This window comes from Pantherophis guttatus, chromosome 1, assembly GCF_059756535.1.
Source record: "Pantherophis guttatus breed Tessera chromosome 1, ASM5975653v1, whole genome shotgun sequence".
NCBI classification, from domain to species: Eukaryota; Metazoa; Chordata; class Lepidosauria; order Squamata; family Colubridae; genus Pantherophis; species Pantherophis guttatus.
Window position 1 is genome coordinate 234,129,276 of NC_142063.1, and position 19,421 is coordinate 234,148,696.

At 37.7% G+C, this 19,421-nt stretch overlaps 1 protein-coding gene across 3 annotated transcripts in view; it reads right to left on the reverse strand.

The window, feature by feature from the left end:
* ME1 (malic enzyme 1) overlaps positions 1 to 19,421 on the reverse strand; it is a 115,325-nt gene that overhangs the window by 27,867 nt on the left and 68,037 nt on the right. For all 3 annotated transcript variants that reach the window (XM_034408890.3, XM_060689143.2, XM_060689142.2), the window contains one exon: positions 16,258 to 16,361. In XM_034408890.3, coding sequence (XP_034264781.2) covers positions 16,258 to 16,361 — 104 coding nt within the window. The remainder of the gene's footprint in view (positions 1 to 16,257; positions 16,362 to 19,421) is intronic.

Consider the following 19,421-nt stretch of genomic DNA (forward strand, 5'->3'; position numbering starts at 1 on the left):
TTAAATTTTTAATTAATGTTAACTAATTTTAAATTGACTGTTATGTAATTTTTTCTTCCTTCTTTTTTTTTTTTTTTTTATTGAAAAAGTTTTTCAAATACAAATTTTTTCCCCCTTTTTCCCCCCCTCCCCCCCTCCCTAACCCCCCCTCCCCACCCCTCCCCCCCTGTGACTTCTTCGTAACAAAAAAAAACCCCTAATTCATAACAGATTACTTACTCCCTCCTCCTTCCTTCTTGTAAGCCACCCTGAGTCCTTCGGGAGAAGGGCGGCATATAAATTGCATAAATAAATAAATAAAAATAAATAAAATGTACAAAAGACTAAATTCAAGGTTTGTTTCAATCAACGGCTAAAGTTAGAATTTTCAATAAAATCAACATAAGGTATACTATAACTTAGTCATAAAATTTCATACAGCACTTATGAGATCATTTTAGCAGTATAGAGCAAAATATCCTAATTTATTTTTCAGGTTCATTTAATGAAATGTAACTACCAAATAATGATGTTAGCAAAAAACTTTGCTGTTAAATGTTTATAGCACAAACTTGAAAATGTCAAACCAAAATAGTAAAAGCATTTGAAAATATGAAATGTGCTCTTTCATTGTACTGTTATTTTAGGTTGTGAAGGATGGAAAACCTTCCATACCTCAATTAAAATGCCTTTTAATAGAATGTAATGTGAAATAATTGTGTTTTTTTAAAAAAAAATAAAGGTCTAGAATAAAAACTGAATTCAGAGTTATTAGATAAAAACTGAATTAAAAATGTTGATAGCAATTCTGCAAGGAATCTAATTCCATTTCGGAATGTATCCTTATGTAAATTCTCTAAAAGTAATTCCATTTAGATTAAATGGATTCTGTTCACCTGTGCATGTAAGTATACATGAATCAAATTATGACTTATTTGCTGGTATTGTATTCCGAAATCCCATGGAAAAATATGTAGGGACAAATGCCATTGTAGTATTTATCTGACACAAATGGTTACCAACTTGATCAAACATGAATGCTTGCTTGAAGTCACACTAAATTTTATCAAATCAATATTTTTCTTTAAGATTTCATGTAGAAATCCATCTGTGATTCTATGTGAAGTCTCAAAACAAACAAACAAAACATAGCTTGAAAGATACTTAAAAGTGTTATTCCCTAACACACAGGAGTAACTTTAGGCCAGGTCATTTCAACAATTTAATGAAGCTACTGTGATTATCACATTTCACTAAAGCTTGTAGCTTATTGAATTGGAAATATTATTCCTCTCTTTATGTTTTTACTGTCTTTTGCTAAACAGTTATTCCATCTGATGCTCAAAGCTTTCACTTCAGCAGCCTTCCGGGCATTTGATCCTGTTGAGTTGAGTTCAGGTTCAGGTTCCTGTTTTGCCATCATCATCATCCTATCTTTTCTTTTCAATTTGTCTGAAATTTACTCAAATTGAGCATTTGAAACTTGGTGACAGTCTAGGAAATTTTGTTACTGACTAGCCACATGAGTCAGAAAACATCTGGATTCCCTGATCTCCACTGCTTCTTACTCATAATTACTGCTGCCCACTTTCCCATCTGGTCTTGTGGCTGCCTCCTTCCTTCAGCTCCAGTGAGAATCCCACGTATCCAATTTTTGTTTTCATTAAAATAAACAAAAAGGCAACCAAGTTTGAATGGTGTTCAATGTTGTTATGATGGCCATTCCTATTTTCTAGATTCTTAGCATCTCAGTAATACAGGTCCATTTAATATCTCCTTTTTGATGTCCCACTTCCTTTAGGGCAGGGGTGTCATTCATCTATTTCTTTTGTTCTTTAGATTCTAGACTTTCATTGTATTGACCATCCATTGTCCATCAATAAAGGATAGCTTTATTGAGAAAAAATACCAACAGATCTCTCTGATCTATCAAGCTCAGATTGGCAGCAATGTTCTGAAATTTGATGCAGTGATTCATTTCATTTTCATTTTTTCATTTTTATTTGATTTATATACCGCCCTACTCCCGAAGGACTCAGGGCGGTGAACAGCCACAGATAAAACACATAAATACAAAATTTAAACGCAAAGTAAAACCGAATTAAACAATTTGATTCAAGCAAGATTTCACATGTGCAACACTACGTATGATCCTTTAACAGGAAATATGTTTGCAACAGGAAACTTTTATTCTCAACAAGACTTTTCCAGGGCACCTGCACAGCAGAAAACAGTAGGTGGAAGAAAGCTCCATTGGGAAATGTTAGCAAAACTATTCACACTTCTTTGCATCAAGACAAAATTACATCCCACACAGTTATGAGGGTAGGCAGTTCAAAATTTAAGATTAGGGACTTTAAATGCAATACACTCTGTGGTTTGAATAATAACACATCTGTTGCATAGGATTAAAAAGCTTTGAAAGGGAGCATTTTATATTTTTTGCTTAGGAAACCTAATACCTACTGCACAACAGCAGCCAGCACATTATGGCCAAGTGTTGCAGTCCACATGTGTGAGAAAAGCATGTGGATGTTCATTTCAACAGCCCCAGTTTGCAGGAAGCTCAATATAGAATAGAATAGAATTCTTTATTGGCCAAGTGTGATTGGACACACAAGGAATTCGTCTTTCGTGCATATGCTCTCAGTGTACATAAAAAGACAAGATACACTCGTCAAGAATCACAAGGCACAACACCCAGTGACAGGGTGGCAGTCTGGATTTAGCTATGGTTACACATTGCAAATTGAATTTAATGATGTTTATTTTGCCACCTACATTATGAGGCCCAATTGCTGGCCCAATTTTGAACCATAATTTCATTAATCTGCAATAAATCAATCAACCCTTTTTATACTATATTAATTATTATTCCATTCTTTTTATCCCTTATTGACTATGATGCTGAAAGCAGAGAGAGCAATTTTAGTTTAAGTTAAAGATTGAAATAAGCAACATATGTTCTTTAGACATAACATGATTTTCAGAAACCGTATTTTTACTAAGGGAACCTTGGTTTTTTCTATGCCAGAAACTTCTACAATTAGTTTATCATCTTTTGAACAAAGGAAGCATTTAATAGTAACATCTTGTCTATAAGTACATTAACAAAAACAGTAGCATTTATTTATGAGAATGCATATGTTGCCTGAACCTGCCCTCAAACGCTAGAGAAGGGTCGTTTTCATACATTTGCTCTGCAGCATCAGTGGAAATTAAATATGATAACACACCTTGCTAGCCAGAATTCTCAAAATGTCACCTGTGTATTTTACAGTATTCCCACAATCATCTTGAAAACACGCTGTTTTAAACATTCTAACAGTTATTTCAAAGATAAATAAGCTGTAATTACATTTAATTTTTAAAAAGTTAAACGTGCGTGCCATAGGTTCACCATCACAGTACTAGTCTTGCCCTGTCAGTATTGGTGGGAGTGTTTTTGGTGGAACTACGTCCTGATGATGTTACCTAGTTGGGTAATGAAATGTCTGCAAGAAAACAACCAAGCTCAGAGACCACCAAGAACTCCATAGTTTAAACATGAACTAACAAGATTTATTTTTATTGTTAAAGGATAAAGTGGTGGGACAGGGAGAAACACTCTTCTTAAGACTGTCTTGCAGCCTCGCCGATACAGAAAGAAGAGAATACTGGGGGTTTTACTTCCTGGCATAAAATCCTTAGATAACACAATAGATATTCATATTTAAATATGCATCAACCTTTCAAATGTCCATTTAATGTTTTAAATTATATATCTTCCAACATTTTAACATTTTGAGTTAGCAGGCTTATTTTAAATATTTATGACAAAAGGAAATGTCAGTCGAGTTTAGAGATATAATTAACTTCTTGTGTGATACAGTACTACAATCACGTCTTTAAAATTGTTGGGCTAATTTAATGCTATTCCTGACAGATCCCAAATGCAGAAAATAAAGGTAATGAGGAAAAATAATTTTTTGGAAATTCTGGATGCTTTCAGGAAATTTATGTTAAAGACACCCAGTAACAATATCGTAATATTTTTTTATGCAAGGGGTACAGAAATAATTCTTGGTATTAGGAAATGGCAAACAAGAAATCAGAAGAAAGGAATTGCCCATTGATGCATAGTTCATATATTTGACAAAAATGATTCCTTTTAAATGAGTTCAGTGTAGTGACATTAAAAGATTACATTAAAACAAACTACAGATAGTCCTCAACTTACAAACGCAACTGAGTCCAAAATTTCCACTTCTAAGTAAGTGAGTTTTGCTTCATTTTATGAGCTTTCTTGCCACAAATCACTCAGTTGTTAATAATATGGTTAAATGAATCTGGTTTCCCCATTGACTTTGCTTGTCAGAAGGTCGCAAATGGTAATCACATGACCAGGAGACATCACAGATAGATACACGTCAGATGCCAAGCATCCAAATTTTGATCAGATGACCATGGGGATGGTGCAATAGTCAAAAGGGTGAAAAATAGTCATAAGCCACTTTTTTCAGTGCCGTTATAACTTTGAATGGTCACTAAACGAATGGTTGTAAATTGAAGATTATCTGTACAACATTTTCAAGATATTACTTTCAGTGGTGGGATTCAAAATTTTTTACTACCGGTTCTGTGGGTGTGGCTTGGTGGGTGTGGCATGGCTTGGTGGGTGTGGCTTGGTGGGCGTGGCAAGGGAAGGATACTGTAAAATCTCCATTCCCACCCCACTCCAGGGGAAGGTTACTGCAAAATCCCCATTTCATCCCGATCAGCTGGGACTCAGGAGGCAGAGAATAGATGGGGGCGGGGCCAGTCAGAATTTTTACTACCGGTTCTCCGAACTACTTAAAATTTCTGCTACTGGTTCTCCAGAACTGGTCAGAACCTGCTGAATACCACCTCTGGTTACTTTGTATTATCCTCTTTGATATCTATAGGAGAAAAAGCACTTCTCCACAGAGCCATGACACCATGAAGAAAGAAGCAGAAGGACTTCTTTGCGTAGGAAGTGGTTCAAGCTGACTCAGAGCAACAGTAGAGTTGTGTATGTGTGTTTTTCAGTATCTTAAAATATTTAAATTATAAACAGATGGCTGGTGGGAAGCAAGCTAGCCTTCTTTTTCTCACATGAAGTGCATTAATCACTAACTATAAAGATAACATTTTGCTGAGTTATTTATATGTAGCCAGTAAGATTATTTCAATTCAGCAAGATTCTGGGCCACGTCATATATAAAAACGAATGACTTTTCAGATCATTGGCACTATGCCTTTCTTGTTTTGCACATTTTTCACTTAAGTTTCATGTCTGAAACTTAAGTAGCAAGTTAGAATCAGCATCTAGTCAATATATTTTCCCAGTCCCTGATAAATCGCTGGATTAAACTGACTGATGTTAAAGAATGGCATTATTCTGTTGTGGATAATGTATCACTTTTATCCCCCTCTAAAGAAACTTACAAAAAATACACTGTTTAAGATTTCAAGCCTAATTATGAGCCACTATTGTTATTACGCAAGATTTATAACTAACTACAAAAAGACAGGAAACAAATCTTTCGATTCTTATTTTACCCAAATCTGCAGTCTACAAAAATAAGACTACCAGACTGATCGCTAAATAGCTTCTAAGATTTTTCACAAATTGCTAATTCAGAATTGGTCACCTTAAAAAGATAGTAATTTTGGATGCCCCTTAAATTCCTTTTTCATGTGAATCAATTATGAAAGAGTTACTAGAGTAAAGACAATTCACTCATTACTTTCAACAGAAAATGCAAACTCTTGCATTTCTACCAACTTTGTCTGCTGCCAACTACAAGTATAAAAATACAGTATAAAACTTTATCAAAACCACAAAACCACTTTATTCCTGTATCTTTCAGAAAGAGAAGGAATGCAAATATGAACACATAATATCTAAGAATATTCTGCCCTTCCCATACTGTGAACATTAAAAAACATAAAAATGTACAAGCATTTTCAGTAAGCAAGTTTTGATGTTTCCCATATGGTTCATTCAAAGTGTGCCATAAAACATGAAATCAGAATTATGGATGTAAGGAAAGGCTGCTTTTATAAGATTTTTATGACTGTTTTTCATCAGTCTCCCAAAAGATGATTGATTGACTACAGTTTCAGACTGTCAGATAACCAGAATTCTTTCCAGTGGTGTACAAGCAAATGAAAACCACAAAATGATAAAAACAAGCATGCCATAAAAATATGACAAAACTAACACCTAGGGTAAGAAAGCAACACATCAGTTCAAATGAAAAACAGGGAAGGATAAAATATTTTTTAAAAAATCCAAACACACTAAAGTAGACCTTAAAATATCAGATAGAATAAAAAGGATTTTTGTGGGAAAAAATCTTTTTTGCATTGGCATCCTTCAGTCTCAAGAGACTATGGTATCGTGCTCTGGAAAGAGGTCCTAAAACAGCATCTAGTGTAACTAAAAAGGCCAATTCGAGAGTGGCAATCCCTTCCACACTGAGGGCAGATACATTCTGTCCCCTGCCCAGCCCCCAGATTTTGCTGGTTCCGGGACTGTCTCTTTGCCTCAGCCTGCCGAACAAGTGTCTCTTCGAATTGGAAAAGGCCATGCTGCGTCTTTAGTCTCCAAGCTGAACGACTGGAGGTCAAGGTTTCCCAGTTGTTAATGTCCATTCCCAGAGCCTTTAGGTCCCTCTTGCAGATATTCTTATATCACAGCTGTGGTCTCCCTCTGAAGCGCTTTCCCTGCACTAATTCTCCATACAGGAGATCTTTTGGAATCTGACCATCAGCCATTCTCACGACATGCCCAAGTCAGTGTAGACGTCGCTGTTTCAATAGTATAGATTTTTTCTATCAATCCTATAAATTTTTTTCAATAGGAAAAAAATCTATAGGATTAATATTAAGCCGGCCTCTTAGGGAAGGATATTTCACAAAGGAGGTGAAAGTCTAAAATGGCAATTATTCACTTTAGAAATAGCTTCTAGAATACAACTTCAAGCAGTGCCCTTTAGGTCAGGAATAACCATCCTATGTTCACCTCTTTGAGTTCCCTCCAGATTTATATCAATTTTTTTAAACTTAAAAGAGAAGTGCCTCTGGTCCCACCTAAATCCCACCAATAATTCTTAGAAAAAAATATGGACCACTGTAGCTCATATGAAGGAGCAGGAGGATGAGGAAAGATGAATGAAAGAAGGTATCCAGAGGTGGTTTGATAGGTAGTAGTCCATGAGTTAGCTTTGCTTCAGGGTGAAATGCTACTGGTTCGCACCGGTTCGGATGAACTGGTAGCGGTGGCGGGTGGTTCGGAGAACCGGTAGCAGTGATGGGTTCCAAAATTTTTTACTACCAGTTCTCTGGGTGTGGCTTGGTGGGCGTGGCATGGTTTGGTGGGCGTGGCTTGGTGGGTATTGCAGGGGAAGGATATTGTAAAATCTCCATTCCCACCCCACTCCAGGGGAAGGTTACTGCAAAATCCCCATTTCATCCCGATCAGCTGGGACTTGGGAGACAGAGAATAGATGGGGGTGGGGCCAGCCAGAGGTGGTATTTGCTGGTTCTCCTAACTACTCAAAATTTCTGCTACCAGTTCTCCAGAACTGGTCAGAACCTGCTGAAACCCAACTCTGACTGGTAGCTACGGCAGTGTGAGGCTCCGCCCATCCACCCAGATGTCATTATTTCCTGGTTTTAACCATGAAGTAACCTGTTTTTTACCCTCTGCGCATGCGCAGAGGGTCCAAAATCACATGTGATGTGCGTAGCACACGCACTTCCGAACCAGTAGGGAAGGTAAGTAGATTTCACTCCTGCTTTGCTTAATCATATTTGTTGAAAAAGCAAACTTCCCAGGTGGTTAATGTATGAGACCAGAGTATGTTCTTAAAATTTTAAGTCTAAAACCTACAGATTTGTCTATCCCCATGTTAGGGTCTCTGCAGACATAACAGAGATAACCCTAAGATAGTTTGAAAGCTTTAAAATTAAAGACAGTTACAGTCTAGTTACTCTTGATTTGAACAGAGGTTCCCAGACTGCTTTCAAAGGCAGCTTCATAAATAACGCATGCAGAAACTCAAGCAGGAGATTATCAACCTATTAATAAATGTTACAAGGCTGTTTCTTTTCAGACAGGTTGCAGTTGATCTATTTGTCTGAATTCGTAATAGGCATCATGAGTCACATCTCTACAGAATGTGCAAGATCTCAAAACCCCTCAAGCAAATACAGTGAGGAATGGTCCCCTCCAGAACAAGGTGAGTACCGCTTACCCAGACAGACGAAACATTTTTTACTCTGACTAGATGAAGCTTTGATTTATTAGCCCTCATTCAGCCCCTTATCAAGCCCAGTCATTAGTTCAGAATGTCAACTGAATTAGATGAAAAGCTGAAGAATATATGCATTGCATTGACATGGCACAGTCAACCTACTATTAACTTCTCATAGCACAATGAACATTTTTAAGATAAGCCACTGATGCATTTGTACTGATTTAACATTAAAAATCTATAAAGGGCAACACACTATTGACTCCAGTTTAATGCCTATTACTCCAAGAGTACAATTAAGTAAAGAGATCAGTTTAAGACTTTTTACAAAATATTAGCAAGTCAGCTAATTGCAAAATGCAAGCAGCTGGATCATATTTTAAAATCTGATTTGGAAAATATAAAAAAACAGATGCACTTGGTTAATTTAGTCTGCAAACACTATCCTTTAAAAATACTTTCCATCTATAATTTACAGCTTCTATGGTCTCCTGGCAAACTCTTTAAGAAGAAGGAAAAAAAAAAACATCCTGTGCTGAATAGTCAATTTGGCTTCAGACCAGAAGATGCAAAACCTTTTCTAGGCTGACCCTGATATTGCTCTGCAAAATTAATTGGGAGCTCCGAAATGCTTTGTGGAAAAGCTGCCTTTCAATATTGCATATTGAAAAAAATATCAGCAGTACATTCGTAAGTTGCTGTGTTCATTCATTATTGTCAAAATCTTATCTTGATACCTATTTTACAGTCAACTAAGGGTGATTCCCCAAAACCTTCATCTGACCTGGGAAGTCCAAATGGAAATTTCTCCCATTCCCTTTAAATCAACTCTATTTCTTTTCTCAACACTACACATTTTCTTCTTTTATCTGTGTACAGAAGAACCTTACTCAGCTTCAATCAGAACTCAATCAAATCAGGAAGATACAAATGAAGTCTCTTTTCTTTCGGATAGGACCGCTAAAGGAAAGGTTAAGTAGATGATATTTTCCTGATCTGAAAATATTAACTAGCATTGCAAGGCTGAATATAAAATCCCAGGCTAACAAGCATACCATTAAAAAGATAAAAGTATCCAAAAGAATCAGGTTTAAAGCCCAGCATTTTCAAGCATAAATTAATTATTTAAGAGCTAAAATAAGCCATGGAAAGAAATGCATTGCTTATGCATCTGGAAAAGCAATGGAAGCCTATAAATGTGTCAATGGGAGTAGAGGCTGATTGAGGGAAACTTTAATAACAGGTAGGGAATTTGATATTCCTGATATTCTGCTTAATTTCAGAACTTTTACGTATTACTATGTGTATATGGTATAATTTTGAATTAGTCCCTAGATTATTCTCAGACTGTAGACTGGAACGCCTTTGAAGGGATTCAAGCTGAAACCTGAGCATAGAAGCAACTGAAAGGAAAAAAGAATAAAAACCTTCTGTTTTGGCGTCTTTCTTTCAGATATATTCTGGAATAAAAAGAAGTCATGCTTGGTGACAATCTTAAAGCATTTCCTAACAAGATTTTAATAAGAATAAAAATTAACTACAAAACATTATGTGTCTGACTAAAGAATTAAAAACTGAATAAACTATATTTTCTTTTGTGAAAGTTGAATTGACATTGACAAAGAAGAATGATGACTAATATGAAAACAATAAATCAAAGGAACAACTCATCTAGGAATCTTGGATTTGATTTTTCCAGATGGATACATTTTGACAAGAACTTCCATATGTCCTTTATTCTTAATTACCGGTACTTGGGGTTTTTTCTTATTGAACTCTGCCTAGGCTTGATGGTCAGATATGGGCATGCGCACATGGTGGCAATTGCAGTTTCCACAAAATCGGCACTGGGAAAACATTAACAATGTTAAAAGTTATGAACACAAGAGTTTAGGAAATGATTGTTGCAATCCTAGTGTCAGAACTCTCCTAAAATGCCCACTCTCAGAATGGAAAATAATGGAAGACTTGAGATTACTGTAGTTCTGTTCTGGTATCAGACCTCCAATTTTACAGATTAGAGAAAGAAAGACTAGCAGGGAGACGTAGCGGGGAAGGGTGTAGGATGGGCTGATATTGGGACTGGCAGATTGGCAGCCCGAGACATGCTTTGAAACTTCAGGCAGCCTTGAAACTAGCAGAACAGATTAAAAAAAAGTAAGAGAAAGGGAAACAAAACCAAAAACACAATTTCTCCTCTTTCTTTCTAAAAATACAATCTGAAAGAGCTAACTGTCCTATATATTAGAGATACAACATGAATATACAAACACAAGACAGAGTATGGTAGCTTGTTTGTTTATTTGTATTATTTTTACAAATAACCCAAGTCAAGGAACATATCCAACACAACTTAGTCTTCCTATTTTTCCTACAACAACCCTGTAAAGTGGATTGGGCTGAGAAAGAATGTCTGGTCCAAAGTCATCCAGCTGCCTTTCATGACTAAGGCGAAATTTGAGTTTCTTGCTTTCTAACTTGGTGTGTCAACCACTAGACCAAACTGGATAAAAATAAATAAAAATAAAAACAAAGCTTATAAATATAAATAGAATCATTAATAATAAACTGTATTAAAATTATTTTGCAATCTGTCCAGATGTACATACAAGATATAAAATAATATTTTGTGGGAAATAACGCTAGCCCTTGACTTATGACCACAATTGATGTTAAGTCCAGAATTTGTTAAGTGAGAAATTTGTTAAGTGAGTTTTGCCCCATTTTATGACTTTTCTTGCCACAGTTGTTAAGTGAATCACCATAGTTGCTCAACATAGTTGCTCAACATATTTAACATAGTTGTTAAGTAAATCTGGCTTCCCCACTGACTTTGCTTGTCAGAAGGCCGCAAAACGGGATCACATGACCTTGGGACATCGCAACTGTCATAAATATGAACCAGTTGCCAAGCATCCAAATGTAAATCATGTGATCATGGGGATGCTGTAATGGTTGCAAGTGTGAAAAATGATCATAAGTCACTTTTCTCAGTGCCGTTGTAACTTTGAACAGTCACTAAATGAACTGTTGTAAGTTGAGGTCTACCTGTATAACAATTATTTTATTTTTCATTAGGTAGGTCCAATGAAAAACACAGCAAATAAAATAACACTTCCAACTGCTGAAGCAAATTCTTTATTTCATATCCTAACAAATGTAGGCAATTTTAAATATTGTATCAATTTTATAAGGTCCAAATCAGCTTTGGCCAAGAATTTAAGTGAGCACTCATACTTCAAATTCTCACTAGCAATGAGAATTTGAGTGGTCTTTATTATTTACCTTACAAAAATTTATGAGACATAAAAAAAACTCTGTATGGATTTGAGTGCTCTTGAGTTCCTTACTCAGGTGAAATCATCTTTTCCTGTTCAAATCACAGTGCAGCATTAACTTTGCATTATAAAGAGTTGTCGTCAGAATTAGGGTTCCATCTTAATTAGAGTTTGCTGAACCACTTCAAGCACAGTTGAAATCTTAAATAGGAATATCGAAGTCAACACAATTTCAGTTTGATTATGCCTTTTGAGATTCTAAGACTACATATTTATTTAGAAATAAATTCTGAGTCATAAAAAAATAAGTCTCAGTAAGTGAGCTTAGCATTGCTGGGAATCTTTCCAGTGAAAAAGCTGCCAGCAGGAATCTAATGGATCTATTTTTTTTTAAAAAAAAAAACAGTAGTTGTGGATGCTCCATCATTGGAATTTTTTAAGAGATTGGACAATCAATTGTCTGAAATGGTGTAGGGTTTCCTGCTTGAGCAGGACTAGAAGACCTCTAATGTCCCTTCCAACTCTGTTACTCTGTTATTCATTCATGCATCTGCATGAATGTATGAAGTCTTGAAACTAAGTTTAGGATGGGCCACACAGAATGGTCATATTGTTTACAGCCATGTGTCCTGCCAAACTCTTTCCTTACTTTCCCTCAACTTCCCTATGTTAAAATATTTAAGGAGGAATTGGGGTTAGCTTAAATGCAACTTTCCTTTTGATTTAGGACTTTTAATACATAATGATCCCAAACTGTGTAGCAAGCTGGGTGGACTTGAGCCAATTGTTCACTCTCTCTCTCTCTCTCTCTCTCTCTCTCTCTCAGCCCAGCCTACTTCTCCCAGGGGCTGTTGTTATGGGAAAAAAATAGCAGTAGAAGGACGTATGTTGCCTTGAGCCTTTATAACAGGGCTGTCAAACTTGCGGCTCGCAGGCCAGATGCATCACGCGCTAGCCACGCCCATGCCCAGTTTAGCAAGGGGGGGAAGTCCCAATATGTCATGTGACGACGACACCGTGCCTTATAAAAAAGGCAAGATTTAATTTTAAAAAATCATTGATTGATTATTGTTCGTTGGTTTGCTTGCTTGCTTGCTTGATTAGATGCATATATAACTGCTCTTTGCATCTTCTGGCTAAATATCTATTTGACTGGAAAAATAAGAAACACAGAGGGAGGACAGAAAACCCAATCCTGTTGATTGACCAGTTCAAAACTGGTCTCTTGAGTCAAATAGTAAACTAGGCTATAAACTGGATATGATATCTAGGCTTTCTAACCAGTCTGTTGCAGACACGCGTTGTGGGTGTCAAATGAGTATTACATTTGTAAAACGTAGCAGGTATAATTATTTTACAATGCATTTTCCAGTATTTCAGGTTTAATCTTCTTTACAGGTGTGCATAAATCATACTGATTATAAGTGCAGAAGCAGGGATTGATGGGTAGGTTTTTTTAAGTGTTAGAAACAATACAGATGCTGACTAGTGCTAGAGAATAAAACAATCAAATGGTCTTAGGAAAAAAAGATTTGGCTTCACTCCAAGAACTGCCAGGTGATTGAGTTGAACTCTATTTTATTAAAAAAAATAATAAAAATCTCTTCTCATCCCTACTGATGGTCACTTGTGTGAGCTATCTTAACTTGACTTCCAGTTTTATCACAGTCTGATAAGTTCTTGAGGAAAAACCTTAGTATCCTGTTGCCTTTCTATAGTGCCAGGCATTCACAGATCCATGTGTATGTCTTGAGTTGTATGACTTCTGGTAGTGAATTCAGGCTGTGCTGCAATTGGTCTATCTAGACCCTGAGTCTTGGGCAAGACTATGAGCTTTATCTATGAGCAACTGGTGTTTTGACTATCACTATGGACTATCACTAAGTGTTGTACCTTAACGAATGTATCCTGTCTTTTTATGTACACTGAGAGCATAGGCACCAAAGACAAATTCCTTGTGCGTCCAATCACACTTGGCCAATAAAGAATTGTAATTCGGTAATTGAGCTTCTGCCATTGTTCCCAACACCCTTCTAAGCTATGCTCATGCACTGGTCCATGAAGTCCTGCAGCTTGGTCCATGCAGTGGTCCATGCAGTCCTGTAGCTTGGTCCTTACAGGACTTTCCTTGTTGTGGGAAGGGTGGTTATTGGCCAATGGTACTGTTCTCTTGTGGGGGTCTTTCATTATCAACATTGTCTTTCTTTGTCTTAGCCAGTCTGATTGGAAACCTGCTGCTAGCAGCTAGTGTGTGTGTGTGTGTGTGTGTGTGTGTGTGTGTGTGTGTGAGAGAAAAAGAGAGAAAGAGAGAGAGAGAGAGAGACCACATACTTTCCCCCAGTAATTTGGCAATCTGAAATTCTCTTTATGTTTACTTGCACTGATGTGCATAATAAACAGTAATCTACTAAATTTCTTTAAAGATGAAAACTCCATGTAGTCAATATTCTCAACCAATCTACAAAATAGCCTTTATTTCGCAACCCATTCTCAAGCTCCTACTGTAGCAAACTCCTAAAGACAAAGAAACTATCAACTGTAATCTGACTGTAGATCAGCAAAGCTTTTCAACATTTATTTCTTAGTGCAAAGTAAGCTTTTCTTTGCTAAATTGTTGAAATACAGAAACAAAATTCAGTATTATGTCCCTAAGTTCTAGTATTTAAAATTAATTCCTGCGTTAACATCTAGGCAAATCATCTCACAGAGTATTGTTCCAAATTGTAACTCATTATTACCACCCACCATTTAATTGTGATTTTGCATCTGTTCCCCCATGTTTTTTCAACCTAACTTGCAATCCTAATTCTGCTAGGTAGACCTTAAATTCTAACATAAGAATTCATGCATGAAGTAAATCTGCTTATCCCTGATTTACAGTCAATTAAGTAAAAAAAAAAAAGGGCCACCATACCTCAATCCTTGTGGTTTTGTTAACTCATTAACACACCAAAATGTTAAAAGGGGGCGGGGGGAGCACAAACTATTTGTAGAGCAGTTTTTATTTTTTTAGAAGACTAATCTGATTTGTTTGGATGTTCATCATAAATTGCATAGCTTGGGGATCCTAGACATACAGTATAAGGAAATGCGTTCTGTTGGATTGGCGCAGGCACGAGAATACGCGAGCAGCGAGAGGTCCGTTCAGCACTTTATTTAGGAGAATCAAAACTGCCGGCTGTGCCGCCTTATAAAGGGAGTCGGCAGGCAAGGTGGCCAATGACAGATCTTCAAATCTCCCGCCGGTGGACTAGCCAATCCGGCGGGGATGCCCATATATGGACATAACACGTTCTGTACATTTACTTGCTCCGCTAGCCATTTTGCAAATTGCCATGTATGTTCCTTGTCATCTTTATAAAATAAAGGCTTTTCTCTGCTGCTAAAGGATACATAAAGCTTAAAATAACTCATAGAAACAAAATGTATTTTTCCGAGAAAAAAAGATGCAACCTTTTATAATTCATATAATGGAATACCAATTTTATATGCCTCATCTATGCTCAATCCATAACCGAGCCCAAACTGCTATAGTATAAAATATTCTATTCTTAGAAATCTAGCAACTTCTTTTGTCCTTACTATGGAACAAACATCACTTCATTGTTTAGTTTCTAAACTTTCAAGTCTCTTGTCATGAAGTGACTATATCACACATTTTTAATATTTTAATGAGAAAAAGCAAAAACTTTTGGAAACTGAAAAACATTTAACTTTCCAAAACAAACCCCAAGCATAGCAGATAGATAAAAGGTACAGAGGTTTCTACTTCATTGTGTAAATAATGCTTCGTTTTATCAGGTATAAAGTTTTACCCTGAACTCCTAGCCTGACATAATTTCACCCCATTCTGGATGAGTTCGCTAATTTGCAAACAGACAACAATATAGATTCTTTCCAGCAATGATTATAAACACTGGAATAACTTGCAAAAGAATTTCTATAAATAAACAACTATAGATGGGCCCATTGGCAATTAAGAATTAATCATAGGCCAAGAATTGATTAAATTAAGAATACTAGACTTAAATTTTCCTATTAAAGTTTCAGTGTGGCCCAACATTCTTTCATAATTTCCAATTAGTGTCACAATTATCTGGTTTCTTCCTAATGTATTTCTTTGCCAAAGAAAACAACTGTGCCAAATAAATATGCTACCAACAAGTTTTAACAATATTCTAATGAAATGGTAAGCAAAACCATTGTTCTGATTTTTTTTGTTTAACTTGGAACTATATAGAGTATATACGTCTGTAAGCAACTACAGAAAATAAGCCAGGACTGCACTTCGCTTGATCAAGCAATGGTAACCAAAAAAAAAAAAAAAAGTTTCAATGTTATAATTACTGCTGCAACTAGCTGTAAATGCAAGCCAGCTGCATTTTATTGTTGTAAGCCGCCCAGAGTCTCCTCAAAGCAAAATGGGCAGCAAACAAATCTAATAAATAAATAAAATAAATAAGAATAAACTCTTGATTCTTAAATTTAAAGTAACTTTGAAAACAGATAAAAAGAAAGATTTCCTAATATAGAGAGAAGTTCCCCAACTTCTTCTTACTGTTGTGAAATGGTAAATCCATTCACAACAACTCAACATTATAAACCAATGAGCTACAAGTACAATCTGTATTTGTAAGCCTGTAAAAAGTATGCATCTTAGCTTCTAAGTTAAATTGTCTTTCCAGCTCTCAATAAATCCCTAAAACATCCAGTGGTACAAAATGCAGAAATATTACCGGGAAACTGCAGCTTCCATAAATTCATCTAGAAGATCATCATAAGCCTGGCCTCGGATTCGTTTGTGTTTCAGACCTATGTACAAAGGATCATTTATCAACTCCTGTTCAAAAGAAAAGAAAGAAAATAAATACAATTGTTATCATTTGTGGCACCTGAATCCAAATATATTGTATTTTATTTTTATTTTATTTTATTTCGAATTTATATACCGCACCTTCTCCCGAGGGACTCAGGGCGGTGTAAAGCCAGATAAAAACATACAATACAAACATTAAAAAGCAATTAAAAGGATATATATTAATTTGGCCCCAATTTAAGATAACAAACCAATTAAAAAATTAAAAATATGTTAAAAAATGTGTTAAGCCAGCCCGGCTTGCTGAAAAAAGAAAGTTTTAAGGGCACGGCGGAAGGCACCGAGGTCTTGGATTCTCCTTATCTCTGGGGGCAGCTGATTCCAGAGGGTAGGTGCCCCCACAGAGAAGGCCCTCCCCCTGGGAGGTCACCAGCCTACATTGTTTGGCTGATGGTACCCTGAGGAGGCCCTCTCTGTGGGAGCGCACAGGTCGGTGGGAGGTCATCGGTAGCAGCAGGCAGTCTCGAAGATAACTAGGTCCTATGCCATGGAGCGCTTTAAAGGTGGTAACCAACACCTTGAAGCGCACCCGGAAGACCACTGGGAGCCAGTGCAGCTCACACAGGAGCGGTGTTATGTGGGAGCGCCAGTGGCTCCCGTGATTACCCGCGCGGCCGCATTCTGGACTAGTCGGAGCCTCTGGGTGCTCCTCAAGGGGAGCCCCATGTAGAGAACGTTGCAGTAGTCCAGGCACGAGGTGACGAGGGCGTGAGTGACTGTGCACAGGGAATCCCGATCAAGAAAGGGCCGCAACTGGCGAATCAGGCGAACCTGACAGAAGGTCCCCCTGGCTACAGCCGTCAGATGTTCCTCCAAGGACAGCTGCATATCCAGGAGGACTCCCAGATTGCGCGCCCTCTCTGTGGGGGCCAAAGACTCGCCCCCAATAGTCAGTGATGGAGTCAACTGACTATATCGGGATGATGGGAGCCACAGCCACTCAGTCTTGGAAGGGTGGAGCTTGAGCCTGTTCCTCCCCATCCAGATCCGCACAGCCTCCAGGCACTGGGACATCACTTCAAGGGCATTGTTGGGGTGGCCTGGGGTGGAGATGTACAGCTGGGCGTCATCAGTGTACTGATGGTACTTCACCCCAAAGCCACGGATGATTTCACCCAACGGCTTCACATAAATGTTGAACAGAAGGGGCGAGAGGCCTCGAGGTCGACCTCTGCCCCCCTGCCAACACGAACTGCAACCGGTCTGAGAGAAAGGAGGAGAACCACTGTAACACGATGCCCTCCATCCCCAACTCTTCCAACCAGTGCAGAATGATACCGTGGTTGATGGTATCAAAAGCCGCTGAGAGGTCTAACAGGGCCAGAACAGAGGAGCAACCCCTGTCCCGAGCCCTCCAGAGATCATCTACCAACGCGACCAATGCCGTTTCCGTGCTGTGCCCAGACCTGAAACCCGACTGGAACAGATCTAGATAAGATGTTTCCTCCAGGAATTGTGGAAATTGTCGCGCAACCACACTCTCAACAACCTTCGCAACAAAGCGAAGTATGTGTATACTTACAACTTATAATTGGAAAAATTGTTCAATTTTTCAGGGAATTATGAGATAGAAAAATGATGGGAAATCTCTGCCAAAAAATTGAGGTTTTTTTATCCCTCCTTTATTATTTTTATAAATAATTCAAGTCAGCAAACATACCTAGCACATCTTCTTCCTCCTATTTTTGACAACAACCATATAAAGTATCTTAGGCTGAGAGAGAAGGAATGGCCCAAAGTCCCCTAGTTGGCTTTCATGCCTGAGGTGAGACTAGAACTCACAGTCTCCTGGTTTCTAGCCTGGTATGCCTTAGTCACTACTATTTATTTCATTTATTTTAAGTATATTTTAAGATTTTAAATGTCTATTTTAGTATATTCATTAAGCTATAATTCCTTTGATAACTTATGTGAGTTAAAGAAACATAAAACTAATATGTACATATGGTGTCGATAGATTTGGAAAATAAACATGAATGGTGATTGGTCTGAGATTGGTTACACATAAAATTAAGTGAATACACTTGTAAAAACAAAAATATAAGCAGGGTCAAACCTGGGTAGTATAAGTATGACAAACTATCAAGAAATAAATAGATAGGGGGACTTCCTGCCTGGCTCCGCAGCTTTGAAGACGCTCTTTTTTGAGCGCCCGTTCTCTGGTTCCGTAAAAGCCCCAGAACAGCCGAAAAACTGCTGTCTGGAGGCTTGGAACCCTCTCCCCGGGCAAAGAGGAGAGAGAAGAGTCGACAGGCGGGGGTAGAGCCCCCCCCCAAGTGCGCTAGGAGAAATCCTGGGGCGCAAAGGGTGTGGGCTCCCTATTGAAGCCTGTCAAGCCACTCCGGACCAGAAACGACTCCACTGAAGCGGAGCTAGAAGCTGCGACCAGAATCTGCAGAAAATCAACAGGGGGGATTTTTAACATCTTTACTTCGATCGCAGATGGAGCAAATCAGGAGAAAACAAAAGGAAATTTGCAAGTAACACTTTAACTCCGCTTTAATATGCAGAAAATGGCAACTGAGGGCGGGAGGAAGAAACTACCAGGGGAAGTGCTCGTTAAGGCTTGTTAACACTTTACAGCTACTGGATTACACCCTAAGAGAAAGTTTTAAATGGAAGCGGCCAGGAAAAGAATTTGGTATTGAGGAAAAGAATTTGGTTCTGATTTTAACTAAAATCTGGTCTTTATACTGTGTGGAAAAAAGTTGAATTGTTGTCCTGATAGCTGGATAAATACAAAGTAGCTGAAATATGGCTGACAACAGGGCTGGTGAATCAGCAAATTCCCAAGCCGTGACTGTCCAGGCTTTTCAAGAACTTCTAGACTTTTTTACCTCAGCCCTGCTGAATACAATCAAAAGGGCTTTTTCAAAAAAATAGCTTGGGAAATTATAAGCAGGAAATTATTCAGAAGAATTTGTTTTTGGAAGATCAGGAAATGGACAGGATTAAGAGATTGGCTGGTACAGCTGAAACAAGGGTTTTGGTGGACGTTTCCATTCCAATGACAGAAAAGCAACA